A 21836-nucleotide genomic window follows, 5' to 3' on the forward strand; every position below is an offset into this window, starting at 1 on the left:
ACTTGCCGTTGCTCTTGGACATCTTTCTCTCTTGTTGAAGTAGCTCAGTGTGAAGGTCAGCTTGTGATAACACACTGGTGCAGCCTTACTTGTTGAGGGTTTTGCAAAGCTACATAAAAAAAGCCCGACCCCAAGGGATGGTGGCGCTGACAGCAGCAGTACAGTCCAAGTGGCCACAGCCTCTCCCTTTATCCACCCAGGTGTCCTCTCAGAGCCAGGAAAGGGAGGTCTCCTCATGTCCCCCCTCTAAAGCAGGGCACGAAACTTGATTGTCATTGGGAAAGACACCCCCATCTTCACAGCCTCTCCCTGTTTCCCTAGGCCCCTTTGCAGATGAAGGCAAAGGATGCCTGGAGCTGGAACGTGTCCCTGCTTCTTGGCCTCATGGTCACCATATTTTGTGTAACTGAGATAAGGAGACCCCGGTGCTTCCAGAGAGAGGAGTGGAGAAATGGTGTATTTGTGCTTCCCAATCTAGTAGGCTTTGCATCCCTGAGAGCTGAAGGCAAGAGAAAGTGGAGGTGTTTGAAAACCTGAGTGTGTGCCATGGAGGTGAGGAATTCTCCTGGTCACTTTTATGACATCAGCTAAGTAAGCTGATGAGTTGGTGCTTGTTCTTGTTTTTTTCTTTTTTTGAATTGTACTTCTAGTAATCATGGAAGATCCTTTTCTCTACCTATGGGAGTCATTAAATGATGAATGATGCAGTAGATGAGGTTGGTGAATTGTTTATGCAGCAGAAGTCACCTTTTAACAAAAGCTGTGGCACTGTCTTGATTTAATCGGGGCACGGTGGCCTGGCATTCTGATGATGTCTCCAAGGTGACTGCTGTACGTTTGCCCTCATTAATATTCCTTAGAATTTCAGTTAGGTTTAGAAAAATGCAAGCCTGAAAAATGAAGTGTACATATTTATGAAGCATTGACCCTGACACCTCTTAGGCAGAAGATTACAGTTGGCTTTGGAGTTTGAAGCAAGTATGGTGAACTTGGTGCCCTTGGCAAGGTCTTTGTAAAACTGAATGATGCTCTGGGGGGAAGGGGTAGAGCATGGGTCTGTTGTTCTGGAAGATACATATATATGAGGCATTTGATATATAGTAAAGATACTGTCCTGGGATGTGAGCAAATAGTCATTTCTTTTGGGTAGCTTCATCATGCCTGCTGAAATGGTGGTGATGGATGATATAATTGATTGACATTATAAATAACAGATGTAACATTTTTAGTAAGTCTAAAGTTTGCCCATAAGATCTAATTACCTCAAGTTCTTCAGATGTGCCCTCCATTATGTTAATACATGTATAACAAGGAAACTCATGGTAATCCTATTAAAACACATGTAACTGTGAAGGACACAATCAAATGTACATTGCCCACTTTAGGGGCAGGGTATGCATTTCCACAATGTCATTATGGAAAACATTTTCCCCTCCTTTTTGAGCTGCTTTCAGAGCCTTGCAGTGTATCCTTTTATCCTCAGTGGTGGAAAATCTTTACCATTCAAGGTAGATTAGGTTTTTTGAAGTAGCCAGAAGCCATTCAGAGTAACATCTGGTAAATCATGCATGTTAGAGAGATGAATCATACTGACTTTTGGACTCCAGGAGTTGTGTGACTATATGGTAATGATGCTGATTTTTATCTTGTGTAGCACCGAAATTTAAAGATAGTTCTTCTAGAAAGAGGAGAACTGATATGCTGGACAGTGGTGGATTCGCTGGAATCAATTTATTGTAGCCTTCAGAGGTGAATAATTTAAAAGACAGCATTCATGTTGAACAGAGTTAGATGCTGAGTGTAGGTGTGACTAAACAGTTTTATACCAAAACTTGGAAGAAGGGAAAACGCTGGGGAGGGTGCCTTACCTGCCCGAAGAGGCGGTGTTGGGGAGGACCATCCGAGAGCACTAGTTTTTATCCTAAGGTCATTCCTTCCAACCCTGTAGTTCTTCTGACTCATTTAAGTCTTGTTTTGACTATTTGGGGCTAGAATGTGAATTAGACTCATACTATTTGTACAAATAGACTGAGAGGTGGTGTTCTGTTGGATGGGCCTTAAGGAATGGGGAAATGGTTTGAGAAGCTAAAACAAAGAGATGTAAACAGCTGTTGATTGAAATGGGAATTTAGATTTAGAAAGCCATTTGTTTACTTTCCTGTGCCCCTCACCTACATAGTGAGCTCCTTGATGGCAGGGATCCCATCCTGTCATCTGCTAGGCACCTACTATGGCATAGGTCTTGGAACTATTTAATTATTTAATTCCTTTTTTTTTTCCAATGAAAAGGAAGAAAACTAACACTAAGCAGCTAGTAGTTTCCAGATGCCGCATCATGGAATCCTCGCAGCAATCCTACCTGATAGGTAGACTCCTGCTCTATGAAGGGGTCCTATGAAGCTCAGGTCAAGCTGAAGCTGAGAAAGGTTAAGCGCTGGGGGTTCTGTGGTAGGTGGGAGAGCTGCCATGTAAAACTCATCTGTCTAAATTCAGAGCCCAAGTTATGTGCCTGCTGGCCCACGTATTTGTGGAGGCCCAGCCAGAGCAGGCTTATAAATACAGGGCCACATACCATCTGTCTAAACCAGTGGTTCTGACTGGGGGTGATTTTGCCCCCAGGGGACATTCAGAAATGACTGGAGACATTTTGGTTGTCACAGTTAGGGAGGGTCCTCCTGGCATCTGGTGGTTGGAGGCCAGGGATGCTACATTCCTCCTCACCTCCCAAAGAATTATCTGACCTCAAATGTCAATATTCCAAGACTGAGAAACCTGGGTCTAAACTATTAAAAGCTATAAATCCAAAGAAAAGATAAATATTTGAGGTGATGGATATCCTAATTACCCTGAGTTGATCATTACACATTGTATACATGTATCAAAATATCACATGCACCTGCAGGATAAGTACAACTCCGATATATCAGTTAAAAAAATACAAAAGCAAAAAGCCAGTCACCACCACCCATGGCCTGGCCTCCATTGCCACCAAAGGTCCTGCAAAAGCCTCTTCCTTTTCCCAGGCGTCCTGGAGCCTGAACACAGGTCTGCTGCACAGATTTTAGGAGCAGTTTGGCTTGTGATTATCACCTGTTCCCTTAGCTAAATTATCATCAAAAAAATTTCTTAGAGGTCTGAAAAAAAAAAGTGGGGGGGAAACAGACACTGTCTCTGTGTTTTGGGTTTGTAATATGCAGGGCCCAAGGTTAAAGGCAGTACTGGTACCTGGCATATAAGTAGGTACTAGGAAAGTATTTGTTAAATGAGTATTTTATTTCCATAGCAGCGTGCTTCAGTGATAGCCATGCATTTAGGTACATTCTGTATTACATTTTAATGGCTGTTATATGGTGGAAGGCTAGATTGAGCATATTTTAACCATTTTGGCTGGGAAGTAATTGAATTTTTCAGTACCTGCATGTTCTCATCTTTTAAATAGCAGTTTGGTTTAGAATCAGAGGTTCTTTACTTGGAGTCCACGTACTAGCCCACATAGAAGGTTCCAGAAGATACTCAAACCACAAAATTGTACATGGTTGTGTGGCTCTACATGTGTGCTACTGGTTTGTACCTTTCTATAAAGAAGGTGCATTCCAGAGCTCAGTTGGGTTCTTAGAAGTGAGAATGGCACAAACTACCCTTGGATTATATGTTCTTTAAGGTTACTTTTAGATGTTTATAAGCTTAGTTTAGGAATTTGAGTTGAGAACAGAAGTGGATTTGTTTTGGTCCAATGTGATTGTTTTGACCAAACGAAGAAGCTCTCTGTTATGCATAGGTTTGCATAAACTGAAAACTGTGTAATTTTTTGTTGAAGTCATCGCTATGGAATCACTATGCCCATAGTAAAAATTAGGTTGTAGGAAATACTTAATTGCTTTCTATTTAGTAGAGATGAATGCTCAGAAAACTTTAGTTTTTGCAGTGTCAGATTATTTCACCTAGAAGGGTACAGAGAAATTATCCAAAAACTCTTTTTTTAGTTGAGGAAATTGAGGGCTCGTGATACTCAGTGACTTGCTCAAAATGACCTAGCAAGTTACTGACAGTGTAGGAATGGAAGGTAATGATATTCATTTCCGAAAATGAATATATTCTCATTTTAACTCTGGGCCATATTGACATTACTTCAGGTTTCAGTTAGGATTTCATTGCATAATTTTCTTACTGTGGTAAAAGACATATAAATTTACCATTTTAACTATTTTTAAGTTTATGATTTAGTGGTATTAATTACATTTACAGTGTTGTACATCTATCACCACTATTTCCAAAACATTGTTTCCATTACCCTGCTCTCAACCCTTGGTAACCTCTGATCTGCTTCGTTTATGAATTTTGCCTGTTTCATAAGTGGAATCATACAATATTTGTCCTTTTGTGTCTGACTTATTTCATTTTGCATGTCTTCAGGGTTCATCCATGTTATAGCATGTATCAGAACTTCATTTATTTTTGTGGCTGAATAATATCCCATTATATGGATGTATAAATTTTGTTTACCCATTCATCTGGTGGACAATTATGTTTCCACATTTTGGCTATTGTGAATAATGCTGCTGTGAACACTGGTGTACAAGTATTTGTTTGAATCCTTATTTTCAGTTCTTTTTGTTATATACCAAGGAGTGGAATTGCTGGATTATATGGTAATTCTATGTTTAGCTTTTTGAGGAACTGCCAAACTATTTTCCACAGTGGCTAATACTATTTTATATTCTCACCAAGGGTTTCGATTTCTCTACATTCTTTTCACTTATTTTCCTTTTTTTTTTTATTATAGCCATCCTAGTGAATATGAAGTGGTATGTCATTGTGGTTTTGATTTGCATTTCCTTAATGATGAATGGTATTGAGCATCTTGTCCTTACTGGCCGTTTGTATCTCTTCAAAGAAGAGATGCTTATTCACATCCTTTGTATTTTAATTAAATTGATTGTCTTTCTGTTGTTGATTTGTGGGAATTCTTTATATGTTCTGTATAGTAAACTTTTACCAGATACATGGTTTGCAGATATTTTCTTTCACTTTTGTATATCTTTTCTCTTTCTTGATGATGTCCTTTGATGCAAAAAATTTTTTAATTTTGATGAAATCCAACTTATCTATTTTATGTTTTGTTACTTGTGCTTTTGGTGTCATATCTAAGAATCATTTGCCAAATCCAAGATCATGAAGATTTACCCCCATGTTTTTTTATAAGAGTTTTATGGTTTTAGGTCATTGGTCCATTTTGAGTTAATTTTTTGTATATGGTGTGAAATAGGGCTCCAACTTCATTCTTTTGTATATAGAAATCTAGTTGTCTCAGCACCATCTGTTGAAGAGACTATTCTTTCTCCCCATGGAATGGATTTGGCACCTTTGTCAAAAATCAATTGGCCATAAATGTTTGTGTTTATTTCTAGTCTCTAAGTTTTATTCTGTTGGTCTGTATGTCTGTCTGTATGCCAGTACCACACTGTTTTGATGACTGTAGCTTTATAATAAGTTTTGAAATAAAGAAATGTAAGTTTTCCAACTTTGTTCTTTTTCAGTATTGTTTTGGCTATTCAGGGTTCCTTGTAACTCCATATGGATGTGAGGTTTTGGGGATTTTGATAGGGACCATGTTGAATCTGTAGGTCATTTTAGGTAACATTGGCATCTTAACAATATTAAGTTTTCCCATCCGTGAACATGCATGTCTTTCTATTTACTTAGGTCATCTTTAATTTGTTTCAGCAATGTTTTATAATTTTAATTGTATAAGTTTTTACCTTCTTGGTTAAATTTATTTCTAGGTATTCTTTTAGATTCATTACATAATATTTGAGATTTTTAAAATACCTAGCACGTTAAATCTGAGTTTCAATTTAAGTAATAAGTCCTAGGGTACTATGAAAGACATCTTGAGCTCTAGCTGATTGACCTGGGATTATATCACATAACCTCTCTGAGCCTCTATTTCTTCATCTGTAAAATAAAGGGATAAAGCAAGTCTGTCTTTCATGGAAGTTGTATAGATCAGAGATAATATATGCAAAGGACTTACTCCAGGGTGTGGCTCGGAGTAAGTACTAGATAAATAGTGCTAAGCTGCTAGGATTGTATTTTCTTATATGGTATCAGTGTAAATACTTATGTATATATGGTTTATTATATAACTTTTCATGAACGTTTAGCTTAGGTTTTTTGTTTACTCATTTTCACATTCAGAAGTTTTGTGATTAAAGTATACATTAAAAACTTGAATAAAATTAATTTGTTGCAAAGGCTAATGATTTTTTACACAAATTGAATGTCCTGTTCCTCAGAGAGCGTTTTTATAAAGTATGTTGAGTCTGGAAGAAAAATAAATTGTAACAAAATGCTGTACTTGTATTTTAGTGGTGCTATATCCTCAGAAGAGGGGAGCGTTTCTTCTAGTGTTGGTTTTAGATTATATGTCTCTTGGCTTTTTGGATCCTATCTGTGGCTCCAGATATTGTAAGGTTAAATTTTAGCTATCACAGGCGTTTAACTTCCAAGAGTAGCAAAGATGACTTTACTTTCCCCTTTTTATTTTACTACTGAGTGCATTATTTGAGGCTTTACCCTCGCCAGAAAATGCAGTTACTCCTTCATCTGTATGTCTATGATGTAACTATTGTCACGTATAAAACTGGGTATCAGTGCTGCAATTTTTCTCTTACACATCTTTGTCGAACTTGAGACTGAAGTAGGCAGATTCAGTTTCTGAAGGCAATAATGTAAGAATTCTGTTTACTTTCATTTTAACTTAAATTTTGCCAGTTAAATAAAATCCTTGCTTTGTAATAGACTTAAGTGTAGCATTGGAATTTTCTAGACATTTGTAGGAGTAAATTCCTTAAGTTATCATTCTCATAGCAAATTATATTAGCCATTTTTTGCTGTTCATTATTTCCTGAAGAACACAAATGAACCCACATATAAGAATATGAAATGTTGCACATTCTGGTGGGGAAATAGAGTGGCAAGATGCAGTCAGAGGTTGAGAAGCATGGATGTTTGAAAAAGAAGCAGAAATTGGGGAAGAGAGCTGACCACAGAAACAAAGCAGTGTTGCCTGGTTCTTTTGGGGGCCCACTTAAGGCCCACAGGTCAATAATTTATACTGTCACCCATCTCCTCCCAGCGGCAGTCATGATGATTTTTTATTAAAATGAAAACCCCAACTGCATGGGTGGTATTTTCTTGAAGCCTACTAATATGATAAAGAACAAACTGTTAATTAAACATCAACAATATGCTTTTAAGCAGAGGCTCCAGAATCAGACAAACCTTGGTTTATATCCCGGCTTTTCCACTTGCCAGCTGTGAGACTGGGCAGGTTCTCACTGTTGATGATGGTTATATCAGTTGTTTGTTTATGTCCTCTGTGCATTTATATTATTTGTATGAGCTTTATATATGATAGAATTATTGCATTCTCCCCAAGAAACTACACATCCAGGAAATTGTTGCTCAATTTCTGGTTTATAAGCACAACACTTAATCAACATTACAACAGCCATTCACTTCTCTAGATGGAAGGAGGTGGCCGGAAGGAGAGTACCAACTAATCACAAATATTTTTGTAATAAAGACTTATGTAATTGTTTGAAAGAAGTTAAAGAAATCACAGCAACAAAATAATTAAAACAACCATCACCCAGTTTTTCAAGTCCAGAAAACCTTGAATTAGAAATGTGGAGAGCAAGCTGTAAAAGGGAAAATTCCTCTCAAGAGTCAAGGAATGTGAGTATGATCGACTGATCTCATAATTTGTGATAATTTCTTTTTTTTTCTTTTCTTTTTCTTTTTTTTTTTTAAGTGAGACAGGGTCTTGCTATGTCACTCAGGCTGATCTCCAACTCCTGGGATCCTCTTGCCCCTCTGCCTTCCAAGTACCTGGGACTACAGGCATGTTACCACGCCTAGCTCCAATTTGTAATAATTTCACTTATATTTTCTTTGGATTGTGTTAATGATATAACCAATTCTTGCTCCGTTCATTTATTATTTGTTGCAGTTTTCTTTGGCAAGTTTTAAGCCATCTCACTTTTTGATCCTGGAGTGTAGGAACCCAATACTGCGCTTACTCAGGTACCTTCATTTGGCCCCACTCACGTTGTGATGCGGTGGGGTCCCCCTGTTAATTGTGAGTTCATAGCAAATAATTTGTTTCTGAAAAGATTAAAGCACCACACTTATAAAATTATTTGCTATTTTAAAATTTGACAGTAATAAGACTTGCATTTCAATAGGAGGATTTGAGTTAGAGTGAAATGGGGTGACATAGCCCTAGTATAGAAAATTTCTTTATGCCTATGATGTCGCTGCTTTGCGTTACTGTGCATACTGCTATTCAGAGGGGAAATGAGAGAAGAAAAAGACAAACATTTAAACAGAAACGATTATGCAATTAACAGGTCCCCCCTTTCCCTACTGCCCCAACCCTTGTGATGCAGCCCCAGCAGCCAGAGGGTTTTCACTTCTTTTCGCTTTGTTTTGTTCACAGCTCTGTCCAGAAGTTGTGACACAGAAGGCAGGGCATGATTCTGATCCTTAATTGGGCTGTTCAGCTGTACACTCTTAATGGTCAGTTACGCTTGAATGCTGCAGCCAGGCAACTTTCAGTATTGTCTCTCTAGTCTCAAAATATTGGGTAAAAGTTTGGCCTAGAACATTGGTGTCGGAAGGGTTAGACCTCAGAGTGTTTTTTAGTTCTAAGCTCCTTAAACTGTGCTGTGTACACTGAGGGATATTCTAAGCCTTACATAAAATGTGACACATTAACCCTTGACCTTGATAGAGGAAAACTTTGGCCAGTTATTTTTTTCTTCATATTACAAAACAGACTTATCAGAGTATAATGCAAAATGCATGAATTTTAAAGATAAATAGGTCTTCAAAGAAGTTTATCTTTGGGAAAGTCACTTTAAGCTGGTGCTCTGACCTCAGGAGACCCTTCCTGTTTTTTCTCCTCTGTTCCTGGAAATATCTGTTTGCATTCAATTATTCGTTCGCAGTTCAGTGGAATAGCCACTATCCTATTTATAGTTTTGGGATTTTGTGAGGATATTCTGAGACACGGGAAGTGAGTAAACTATATATAGCCATTATCCAATAAGCAGTTAAACTACAGATTTTTGAAAAACCTGAGAGTGGTAGCAAGAAGCATTTTCTCTTGGTTTTGAATAAAACCTATCAGTCCCTTTTGGGTTGTTTTCACAGTTTAAACAGTGAATTTGAAGTAATTCTACATAGGGGAGGAAACACTTCATATGCTTTAGAGTAGATGATAAGAGAACCATTTGGCTCTAAATTAAAACAGATTTGTTTGGGGGTGGGCGGGGGCTTTGGTCCTTTCACATATAGGTCCCTTTGTCATGAGTAGCCTTTAACATGCAAAAATGCACTTAAGTCCTTCACTATAGAATAATAATGGGGGATGTTATGAAATTCTTTGTGATTGAGGCACTAAAAATATTTTGATCATGATTGTTTACTAATCAAAGTTTAGTTTTCTCACATCTCCTGGTAATCCAGGAGAAAGTGGTTGCATTTCCACATTATGGCCACTATGGGGGAGTACAATTGGTTTCATGTTTGGTGACAAAATGAAGGACATAGCTTGTGGTGTGAAGGTATTTCTGTTGAACCAATTTAGCACAACTTCAATAAGCAAATTTCAGGTTAGGAAGTTTTAAATAAATACTTACACTTTCTTTAAAAGCTCTTTATACCTAACCTGATATATTTAAGGGATTAGCATTAGGAAAACAGATACAAATATATATTTTACTTAGCATCAAGCATCAGTTGTGGAATCTGAACAAGATTCTGTTCTCCTTACTAGCATTTTAGCTTTGTTTCCCTAAGCTAGACTATTTCTTGAAGGATTTAGGTCTTGGATAAAAGGCTTCCAACTTCTAACCGCCTTTTTTTTTTTTTTTAAAAGATCGTTACAGATGCTATGCAAAAGTAGTTTTTCTCAGTATTCTGCCATTTATTTTTATTTTAGGCTGTAAAGAAAAAGTATGACATTATAGCAGCATTTTCTTTTGAAAAGCATAGGGATGATTAAGCTGTTGTGATTTTAACATTTATTGACCAAGACTGAAAAGTGCCACCCTGCAGGTGGTGAGCTGGAATCAGAAAGTTGGGTGCCAGCTTTGGGGGTCAAGGTAATTCACAAGTTGCCATAGGGGGAAGCTGTAGGTGTGTGTCTGGTGTCGACATAGGTGTTAAGAAGATGAGCTCACCTCTCAATGGGTCCATGGTGCGTGCTCCCTTGCAGTCAGGACATTCTGTGAGTCATCGATCAAAACATTGAAATGAAACCAAGGCTAGCAGGAAACCAAGTGGCTGGCCTGGGGACTGCTTGTTTTGTAAGAGACAGTTGAGGCAAATGTTGCTGCACAGAGTTCTGCCCACTGACCTTTGCCCTGCTAGAATCTCCACCACGCTTCACTTGTTAGGCTTTTCCTCCTGTCAGCCTCCTCCCTTCTTCCCCTAGTACATTCTGTCTTGGTCTCTGCTTAGAATAATGAAAAAAGCACTGAACCAGAAATTGGGCGGCAGCTTGTTCTGGCACCTTTGCCGACCAAGTGGGTAACTTTGGGCTTAATTGCCTGACCTTTTTCTGGACCTCAGTTTCCTCACATTTAAAATGGATAAGGTTTTTCTTGTTCTTTTCCTCTTTTCCTTCCATCCATTCTCCTACTTACAGTTTTCCCCTTCTGCTATCCACCTGCATATTTTCTCATCTCTTTCACATTTTATTTTCACTGCCCTTCCAACTTTTCCTTTTTTGCCCTTCTTAATCTTCTTAGGTTTCTCCTTGATCTCCCTTTCTCATTCTCCCCTACTCTCCGCCTCTTCTCCTCTGACCCCTGGCTTCTCCTTCATTTTTTCCCTACTGGCACATCCCAATATCCAATTTTTATTCCTACCATCTCATGCCAGGGATCTGGAACTGCAGCAAGTCATGGAGAAGAGATTTAAATTTTTATATGTTGTGTAATACTTAGACCATATAAACATAATCACTTCTCTTTTGAAAGGAGAACTTGTGTATGTGATGTGTATTGAATTAGATTACAAGCAACTGTGGGTGCTTCGGTGTGCTCCAGGCTCACATTACTATTTGGTAGGCAGGACAGCAAGCAGGGAAACATGTTGAAGGCAAGGTAGATTTTCCCATTTCTAATTTTGGTGTAACTTGTTCTTAATTCTGCCACTTAACATTTGATTCTGTATGAACCTTGGTGTGGTGTATTGCTGTATTAAATGTTACCAAACTCCCATTACTTGGTCAAGCATTTGAAATTTTGTCTTTTTATGAAGTTTAGATGTAGAGAAAAAGTTTAATGATGTGAAGATCATTAAATGTATGTGGATCAAGTAGTGTGTTATTGATGAGTTAACTGAAAACTTTTAAAGAATGATGAACAGTTCTGTCGTCTTCAGTTCTTCCATAGGTATAACTCTGCCTGAATGTCCTCCCCCTCCCACTTTGGTCTCAGGGTTGTCTCAGGGTCCTAGAGAAGTACGCCCAATAGAAACATAATGTGAGCCACATGTGTAGTTCTAAATTTTGCAGTAATCACAATTTTTAACAATCTTTTAAAAAAGAAAAGACCAGGTAAAAATAATTGTAATATCTTATTTAACTCGGTATATCCAAAATATTATCATTTCAACATATAATATGTATAAAAAGTTATGTGATTATTCTTTTTCATTCTTAGTCTTCAAAATCCAGTGTTTTATGCTTAGAGCACATTGAGATTGGTACTAGCTTGATTGCAAATGCTCAATAGCCACCTATTGCTAATGGTTATTTGTAATGAACAGCACAATCGTAGATGATGGTTTGAATAAAATAGTATATTTTAATTCAAAAATCTAATATATTTTGTCCATGTGTGTTAAGTATGTTTTACGTGTTTAGCAAAATTCAGCTAAAGTTACTTTATGTTGACTTACTGAGAGCTGGCAAGGAAATACCAGGAATGTTTGAGTTTTACAGTGTTGCATTATCATACTCTTGAAATCAAATAAGTTTTGCTTGTTATTTGCAGTGCTGAGCAGAGTATCTTCTAGAATTCTGAAAACATTCTGGGTCATGCCAATATGACAAAGTAAAAATGTTTAGTAGTTGGGCTCTATAAAGCTTACATGAATTGGCTGACTTTGGGAAGCTCACAGATGCTCAGAAAATGTATGTAAATTATTTCCCTCACGTGATAAGTTTATATAAAGTTGCTTCTCCATGTGTATAGCTGTTCCTATTTGTAAAAGTAGGATGTGATTGGTTTAGAGAATTATTAACTCAATCCCTGTCCTGTGTGATGGAAGCCGCAGTGGCTGTCATGTGATTGGGCAAGTCTTGGTACCTATCAGTGTAAACACATGGCACAGCCTGTCCCATGCCCCTGCTTATCTGCTTTGGAGAGAGGGGGTTGAGGCATTTTGAGCAAATCTCATTGGTAAAGTTGTGTATGCATTGCTCTTTTTTTTAAAAGAGCCATTTCCTTTCAGTTTTAACCATATCACTGTGTCTGCAAACAGTTTGCACTCAGTTTGTCAGGAGAGCAGCTTTCTGTTTTGATGATACCTTCATCTTCGAAAAAAGACATGCTTGATAAGCTAGTTCAATGTTAAGATGTTTTACCTAGAAGATGATAGTGAAGATGAAGAGAAGGTTTCTGAAGACCCGTTAAGTAAAACTCGAGATGTTTGCCATGACAAGGCCCCTCCTGGTATCCTGGTGAGTTACCTCTGTCACTGTCCCATCCCCTGGCCTGCTCAGTCTGGATGCTGCTGACAGAAGAGGGGAGGGAACCCGCCACAGGAGAGAGGCTGACGCCTTTAACCTGGAAATGGAATGTTGTACTGAATTGTATTAACTTTTAGGTGTTATGTAGAACAGAAATCTTTGGCTACTTGCCCTACACCATCTTTCTATGTTTTTCAATTTGTTGTTATTTAATAAATAGCTTTCTGCCTAGAAAAAAATGAAATTGCTGCTTTAAAATGAGAATTTTTTAAAACTAGGGTTCACATTTGGTTTCACATTCTCTTTGCATGTAAGTATAGTAGTTGAGGTATAAAAGTCATTTAAAATTTTTATGGTTTTTATTTTGGTCCCAGCCAAATTTTTTTTGAAATCTAAGGTAATATTTTGAAACTGGCATTTTATTCCAATATATTATGGTGAGTGATTACAGTTACTTTCTTTGTAATTATGTACCAAAAAAATCTTTATAAGCTTGAAATATGTGGGAAAAATATAAATTTCTGAATTTTTTTGATCTAGAGTTTTCTCTCTTGTTACAAGATATAAAATAGAGCAAATTATATAAGTTTAGTGTAAGTTCCAGAAGTCTGCGTTAAGGAAACAAAATCAGGTGTTTTAAGGATGATATAATTTAACTCTACCTGTTGCACGTTTTCCTTTAAAAATAATGTGACGTAAACATGTATTTTAAATGTCTTTTTTTAATAAAGGATGAATTTTTTATGAAAACAGGCATAAAATCAAAACAAAAATTGATTTCTAAAATCTGTGGTTCATAATCTGATTTTAGTTTTAAAGTTATAAACAATTTTTATTATAAAGTTACCTTTAAAAATTTTATTACATTCTGTGTGCTTTTTGCTTTTGGATGTTTGGTAAAAGTGTACTTGTTCAGAGTTCTCAGAAACTAAAGGAAAGATGTTGTTTGAATATTACTGGAAGTCAGGTGCTACCCAGGGAGGCAATTTGCTTTCAAAATCTATATTTTAATATTACAGAATGTATATACATACGGGCTCATACGCATTTAATGTAAAGGTCAAAAGGGAGAACAGTGAACATAGCTGACTCTTTATGAACTGTTTTAAAAATGCACTTAGTAAGTAGCACTGACACTCACATAAAGTGTCCGTCATAGGAAGAAGTTCAGGGACTTCTTGCTGCTGGTGTTTTCCAGAGAGGTCAAGGGGTGTTTGCTTAGTCTGCATTTTATTAACAGTTCCCTTTTATGTTGCTGTTAGAACATTGAAGTCCCATGAGTCACCTCCCTGCCCCATGAGAAATGTGAATTTTCTGAATGACTGATGTTTGGTCTATGGGATTTGATATCTGCTTAATAAGCTGTAATGATTGTATAGGAGTTTGACTTTATAACCTGGCTGTGTGTGGCAAGAGGCAGAATCCTGGTTTTCAGGGTCCAGGCCTTACAAGGTACACGCTTTTGGGCACTGCTCTTCTTAAAAGGTGACAGTTTGAGTTTTGAAAGAGTATTTCTCATGGTTTATGTGTTTGGAATGTAAATGTATACATCTTATGATTTTAAAAACCATAAGGAGATTGCTTTGTTAGTAATTGGGAATTTAAAAAAATCATGTTTCCGTGTTTTTTAAAAAGTGAAGATAGTTTATTTGGTAAGGTGTTCTTAGCCAAACTTGTAGTCCTAAGAAGTGCTTATAGAATTGGGAGTCTTTCTGCAATTTAGAGCTGGAAGGGACTCAAGGGGGTCACCTGGCCATTTTTAGAACCCCAGGCACAGAGGTTGCCCAGGTCTGTGGCCCAGACCTGTTCTCACCGGAAGTGAGACTTGACCTTGGGTCTTCACATCTTCATCAGCTGCAGGGGATTCCAGGAAGCCTTGAGAGCAGCAGTGAGTGCTTCTCAATCCTTTTCTCTCTGAGCTCTTTATTAAAGGACCTGGGCACCTCTGGTTGACTCCAGAAAGCTCACTGAGATTTAATAATGTAAACAGTGGTAGGAGGTAGCAAGTCACCATGTAAGTGGGGGATGTGATATGAGGCTGAGTGCTTCATACTAAGTTTGGAAACCCTGAGCTTCAGGCTCGGGGGGTGGGGGTGAGGCTGGGCGTGTGGAACCCCAGCCATAGCACATTGTCATACTCCTTGCTTCCTGAAATCCTAAAATAACATGAGGTAAATGGGTCCAAAACTAATCAGGTTCCTCCTATTTAGCATGGGCAGTGGATTAACTAAATTAATTACACAAGTGATTATTAATTGAGTGGAATTTCATTTCCTCATAGAAATAATGTTATTAAACTTTACTGTCTTATAATTAACCATAGAACTCAACTAACCAGAAGTTCTGAGTCCTGGAACAAGGAGGAAGGAAGGGGCTAAAGCAAGAATTTCCTCCTCCTTTCTTGGATAAGAGCCATGTTTCACCAAAATTTTTGGGTTAAACATTTTCTGGGTTCCATTTTCAAAGTCATCTTTTTGCTCCCACTTTCTACAGCTCACAACCTTGATGAGCTTTAAAATTATGCCTTTCCTTTTCCTGCCTAACTCCTCTAAGTTTTAGGAGTGCTGGGTCTTTGTGCTCTTGTCACTGAGGTGTGAGTAGGTGATAGCTCCTTAACCCCCTGCAAAGGTAGCTATGTTTGAGAGAGAGGATTCTAGTACATTTGTAGGTCTGTTTTAGTAGACTCATCAGCCAAGTGAGAATATGGACTGAAAACATTAAGACCTGGTAAGAGGATATATTGTGGCTGGGCAGCACAGGGTTGGGGATGTTACTATTAATAGGCAGTTTAGGGGACTAAATTCTCTTAAAATCTTCATTTTCACAGCATGCTTGCCTCTTTTAATTCTTACCTACAGATGAGCTCAGGAATTTGGCAGAGAGTGGCTTTGAGACTGTGGCCATGAATATGTTTAGGGGGTGGGGAACCTGTGGCCTTGGGGCCACATGTGGCCTTCTGGATTCTTGAGTGTGGCCTTTCGACTGAATCCAAATTTTACAGAACAAATCGTTTTAATAAAGGGATTTGTTCTATGAAGTTTGGATTCGGTTGAGGGACTGCACTTGGGGACCTGGAGGGCCACATGTGGCCTTGAGGCTGCAGGTTGTACACAACTGCCTCCACACAGAACTGTATAGTGCATGTCTAAAACTATTAGTTCAAAGGAAACAAAATTCACTTCATCCAGCAAATATTTATTGTGCCACAACTGAGTCCAGTAGATGGGTTACAAATAAATTATTTTTGTTTGCATTAACTGGTATGTCTGAATTGTTTGCTGCTCTGGGTTTATGAATTACACAGCTGGACTATTTCCTCCATAAATAGTACCTCTTCTAGTTTGCCCAGATGGTCCTGATTACACGCTCGCGGTTAGCTGAGCTCTTCCACTCAGTTGGTTAGAGTGCCTGGTTGAGTGTAGACGTGATCCAGGTATGGGGTCATTCAGCTTTGTGCATTGGGAAAACATGTCTTAATTCCATCACTGTGCCTTTTATGCTCCAAAAAGTTAGGAACTGTGCCGGCCAGGTCTAGAGGAGTTGGACACAACTCTCTGAAAGGGTCTAAATAAGTTTCACCCTCTTGAGAAAACACTGATTTTAGACAACTTATATGTTACATTCATATCTTAGGTATTAAATATTCAAAACTAACCCAGATCCACTAGAGAAAAAATTATAGACATATTCTAGAGTAGGTAATTTGTGTGTGTTTTACATTGCTTTTTTTATCTAATCAAAAGTAGAAACCAATTTTTGTTTTTGTGCCTTGTTCTAGAAAAGTATCCCTTGTTTGAAGCCTATTACATAATCTAGAATGATTTGCTTTAGACATTATAGGGAAGAGATTTTTTAAATGGTAGAAAAAAACAACATGCTGATCTTATTAGAATATCATTTTAGTTTTGTGATGAAATCGTGTTTAGAACTTTGTGTGCCTTTGGTGTACCATATTAACCTTAGTACATATCTATGTGGAAGAGACTTTCTTCAGAAATCTGCCTAAGATGAATCCCAGGAAAACCTGAAGAGAGAGCTGTGTAATCTCTAAAATGTTATAACATTCTCAGGTTTATCTGAACTGTACTTGAACTGCAAATAGAGAAGCTATCTCCAGCTAGGTCAAGGGGCAATAGGTGAGATTGTAGAAGTCATTTGCCACTTTGATTTCTCATAGATTCTAACAAAGCATGAAACCATAACCATTATAGACTGATAGTCCTACGATTGAAATCATGGTGGAAAAAGTAATTCCTTCAGGGGAAAGAGAGGCAGGAAATGAACAGGAAGACACCCTTCAACTCTGTTCACTCGTGAAAACAGGAGGAGACTGGGAATCATCCACTCACCTGTGGTCATCAGACAGCTTGAGATATGCTGACATTTTTGGGTCAGTTGGGGGCTTTGAAGAGTACTTGCTCCTGTAATCTGGGGGTGGCCTACTGGTCAGGATTCCTCAGACTGCCTGTGATGTTCATCCAGGTGAGAAGCTACTCCCGAGGACAGTGATTCCCAGGTCTTCTGATCACTGAAATGAATCTCTGCTGAACTTTCAGTAGAAAATACAGATTTCCCAGACAGACTAAAGCAGAAATGGAGGCAGTAGTGGAGCCCAGGAATACTTGTTTTGTGTTTAAAACTAAACTATAGACTTTATTCATATTTTTTTCCACTAACATCCTTTTTCTGTTTCAGGATTGTCATTGTTTCCTTAATCTTTTCTAGTCTGACAGTTGCTTAGTCTTCTTTTGTCTTTCATGACCTTGGTGTTTTGATGAGTACTGGTCAGATATTTTGTAGAATTTCCCTCAATTTGGGTTTGTCTAATGCTGTCTCATAATTAGATTGAGGCTATGTTTTTTTTGGGATAAAAATACCACAGTATTGATATGTCTTTTTTCCCTGATGTCAGTGTATCTAAGTTTCCCTTGGATCACTTGATCATGGTGGTGTCTGCCATGTTTCTCCACTGTAAAGTTACTATTTTTCCTTTTGTAATGAACATGTATCTTGAGGAAGATATTTTGAGAATATGCAGACATCCTGTTTCTCAAACTTTTGTCTTCTATTTTTAACATTCTTTAATGGATCTGTAGTATATTCTAATAGTGAGTTTCTAGTTCCTTCGTTCGTTCTTCATTAATTGGAATTCATCTTTAAGAGAAAGCTGTCCCTTCTTATCCACTTATGTATTAGTTTAAATTTTATTTATGTCTATCTGTGTGAACTCATGAATATTTTATTCTGTGGGTTATAATGTCTATTTTGTTGTCATCAGATCTTCCTGATTGTCAGTCTCCTGCATACCTCTGCTGCCTTAGAACTGTGCCGACTCCTGATTGAATTTGTTATAGTGGCTTCTGAAGTGCTCTCTGCCTTGAGCCTCCTCTTCTCCAGTTTGTCCTCCCCACACGATCCAATCATGTCACTTCCCTGACCAGAACCACTGATCGCACCATTGCCAACAAGATAAATTTGCATGGGGTCCAAGGCCTTGCATCATCTCATTTTTGCCTTTCAAACTTAGCATTTAAAGCAAAAGCTTTTGCTACATGCTTTCTGTCTGTCTGGGACTGCCTGCTGGAAACTTCCTTTTCTTAGCCTGATGAACCCCTCACACATATTTCCACCCTTAGAAGAATATTTGCTGCTCTCTGAAGCCTTCCTGACTCTCCCGAGCAGATTTTTTTCTTTTCCTTCTCTGGTCTTCCTAAAAGTCACCAAAATAGCATTATCACAAGACATTATGTAAGTTAAGACAGTATTTGTTATATGTTTCTTTCAAGAACCAGAGTCCTTTGTGAGAGGACAGAATTTTGTTTCTATCAAATGGACTTACTGCAGTACCTGGCACGAAGCTGGTGCCCAATTTTGACTGTACACACTAAATTTTACCAGAAACAGGCCAGTGTAATGGACCTTTTGATAGCTTGATTACAGATCCTCTGTTCCTTGAAGGAATTACACAGTTGTCTTATGTGATTGTTTCTAAATTAAACCTGTTAGGGATATCATTAATGCATTGAGAGGCCTTTCTGGGATATAGCTTCTTACAGACTTCCTCTTTCATTGTGTCAAAAAAGCTGTCTGGAGAAGTTGGTGTATTCGGGAAGTTTGCCAGGAGGTGTTGGGTTTTAGTTTGCAGATTCTGTATGTAGGGTCCTAGAAATGGAGGGAGAGCCCTGTTTGACCAGCCCAGGCAGAAAGACACCTGCCTTGAGACATTTGGGGCTCTTGCTCCACTGAGGGTCCAGGACAGGGGTGGGGAACCTCTTCATCTTAGAAGGCTGCATTCAAGAAAGTTCAATTAGGTACACTTAAAAATGTACATTATTTTGTAAAAATCTAACTACTGTGTACTTAATTTCAAAAAATGAAAACTATTTGTTAATTTTAAACTTAACTAACCTTTTAATAACTTTGTTGTGTCTGCTTTTTGTTGGAAAGCATTTGAATATTTGGTTGCAGCATGGAGGGCCCCAGTTTCAGTTGATCCTGTAGATGGGTATGGGTATTAGTCATTTGTGACCTTAAGGGTGTCTTGATTTGGGTTAGGTAGGAGAATGCATATCCGCAACAATAAGTGGTTGAAAAGCAAGGAAGCATTTTTCAGGCAGGTTGCCAAAGGCATGGGTATTCTACTGCATTTTTCCATATTTCAATTTGATCTTTCTTAGCATCAGACAATGACTTTAAAATGTCATCTACTGAGAGCTCAATCAATTCCATCTGTAGTTCTTTAGGTGCCTTGGTGGTACCAACTAGGTGAGACTGAAATGCTAATATGAGTGTGATGTCATGATTCTTAAAGTCAGTGAACCTTTCACTGTATTCTCCAATTGATAGGTCTATAACAGTGCTGGGTATTCTTCAGATGATTAGCATATCTCATCTTGCTCATCAATGACCTTTGCTAACTGGGGAAAACGTTCATCCGAAATTTCCTTTTGAAGAAATGTTTGGAAAAAAGATAGCTTTTTCGAAATGCTTGGATATTTTGCCACATATATGTAGAGTGTTTTACCTTGCAAAGAAATATTCGGGTTTTGATTTGACATATCACACAGAAATGCTGCATTCCTATAGAAATCTCTCAATAATTCACATTGCTGATTCTGTTCTTAATAAAATTTAACTGTCCTTGCAGAGATAAAATGTTTAGAATGTTACAAAACTGAGGATGCCATGTTGCATTTGCACAAATATAGTTAAGGATACTTACAACTTGTTGCAAAGTGTTACCTAAAATAGTAGCTTTAGCACAGATTTTGCTGGTGCAAGATACAATGAAAAGAAATGAGAGCATCTGTATCTGTTAATGCTTCTTTTTTATCTGTACAATAAACCCTTCATATTTTCCTGTCATGGAAGGTGTACTGTCTGTACATACACTAACTGAATTTACCAAATTCAGTCCAACTTCATGACATTTATATTGAAAGTTGTAGAAGATATCTGTTCCCCATGTTCTGTTTGTGAGAGTGCCCAAAGCGAGTAACTCTTCATAGCAAAGAAAATCTTGTTATGACCCAAATGAAGTATAAAACCTGTGCTGAGTTAGTAGTATCAGTTGATTCATCCAAAGCAATTGAATAATATATATTTTCCTTTTGAAGTATTGCATGAATTTGTTCTGTTAAGTTGAAGGCTAATTCATGCTGCAGATCAGTTATAGTTCTCCTTGGAAGAGGCAGTTGTTTGTAGTTTGAAATATAATCAGGGTCTGAGCATCCTACAGCTTCAACAATGCATTCTTTCACAATTTCCACATCACTGAATGGCTTCCCTTTTTTCCCAAGTATATAATGTACTTTATAAGTTGCTTCAGTGGCATTATTTCCAGGTCTTATTGATGCTTGAAAGAATTGTCTTTGCTTTTGCTTTTCATCCTTTAATTTCTGCAATACAACCTTCCGTGCGTCTCCCTCTAACTTAAAATACGTGTGGTCCTTATGAGTGTTATAATGCTACTGAGCGTTGTATTTCTTTAATGTTGATATTGTAGTATCACAAAGCAAGCAGATCATCTTTACCAGAAACAAGATAATATTGCAATTCTCAGTCCTCATTAAAAAAATGTTTTTTTCCTTTAGCATTCTCTTGGTTGTCTTTGACATCATGGGTTGTTAAGCAGACAGAATTAAAAAATACTGTTGAGCTGTGCAACTATTATAAAATTGCACTTCAAACAGAAACACAGTGCACCATTGCCAAAGCTGATAACAGCTCGACCCCCATAAACTGTCTGTCACCAGCCTCGTGCGGTAGTAGCGCCAGTCAGGCGGGGAAGTTAGAACTAAATCACGAGTGTAGCAGCTATCAGTTTAGCCCTTATAGCTTACCAATGTTCTAATTGTGCAAGTCAATCTGGGAGGATTATTTTGTTGAAACTTATTTTAATCTTTGGTCTTTTAAATACATTCATTTTAAAAATATAAAAGACAAATAAAAATGTCTTAATAAAAATAAAAGGATTTGTTTTGTAAAATTTGGATTCAGTCAAAAGACTGCACTTAAGGACCTACCTCGCAGGCCACATGTGGCCCTTAAGGCTGCAGATTCCCCACCTGTGGTCTGGGAGCTGTGAATTTTAGATATGCAACTGTCAGCATTTCCTCGTGGGACCGTCTTAGCTTCAGGGCGATGAGATGAGCATTAATGAACTATCTATTTTGTGGTGTTCCTGGGGTAGTGGGTCAGGTTCTTCCTTGTGTTGCTTCTGTTTCCTATTTCTTATTTTATAAAGTGAGAATATAAAGTAATAAAAATTAAGGAAACACTGGCATTATGCTACAATGGGGGAAAGGGAAAAAAAACTAAGATACAAAATAAGGCATTTGCTTGAATTTAAACATCTAAGAGCAGGTTCTCAGGAAGGCTGGGTTCTTTGTCAAGGCTTAGCATCGCTGTCTGTGGCACTGCTTGCTACTTACTCATAGACTCTACTCTTCTGTGTAATTTTCCATCCCGTAAGTCTAGCTAAGTTGTGATCTTTCATTGTTTGTGATCCCCATAGCATCTCCTGGGCACAGCGTAAATGTTTTATAAAACGTCTTGGTGAAGGTCC

General features: G+C 37.9%; 1 protein-coding gene across 3 annotated transcripts in view; it reads left to right on the forward strand.

Annotated features, from left to right (window-relative positions):
• The window catches only part of LPIN2 (lipin 2), an 84365-nt gene that overhangs the window by 14027 nt on the left and 48502 nt on the right, over positions 1-21836 (forward strand). Inside the window, exon 1 of one of the 3 annotated variants that reach the window (XM_045527399.1) lies at positions 12520-12760. The exons of 1 other annotated variant lie outside the window; for it this stretch is intronic. In XM_045527399.1, the coding sequence (XP_045383355.1) occupies positions 12656-12760 (105 nt within the window). In that variant the 5' untranslated portion in view covers positions 12520-12655. Of the gene's footprint in view, positions 1-12519; positions 12761-21836 lie in introns of those variants that run through there. One more of the 3 variants, XM_045527400.1, reaches the window with a different exon arrangement.

This window comes from Lemur catta, chromosome 16 (assembly GCF_020740605.2).
Source record: "Lemur catta isolate mLemCat1 chromosome 16, mLemCat1.pri, whole genome shotgun sequence".
Lineage (NCBI taxonomy): Eukaryota > Metazoa > Chordata > Mammalia > Primates > Lemuridae > Lemur > Lemur catta.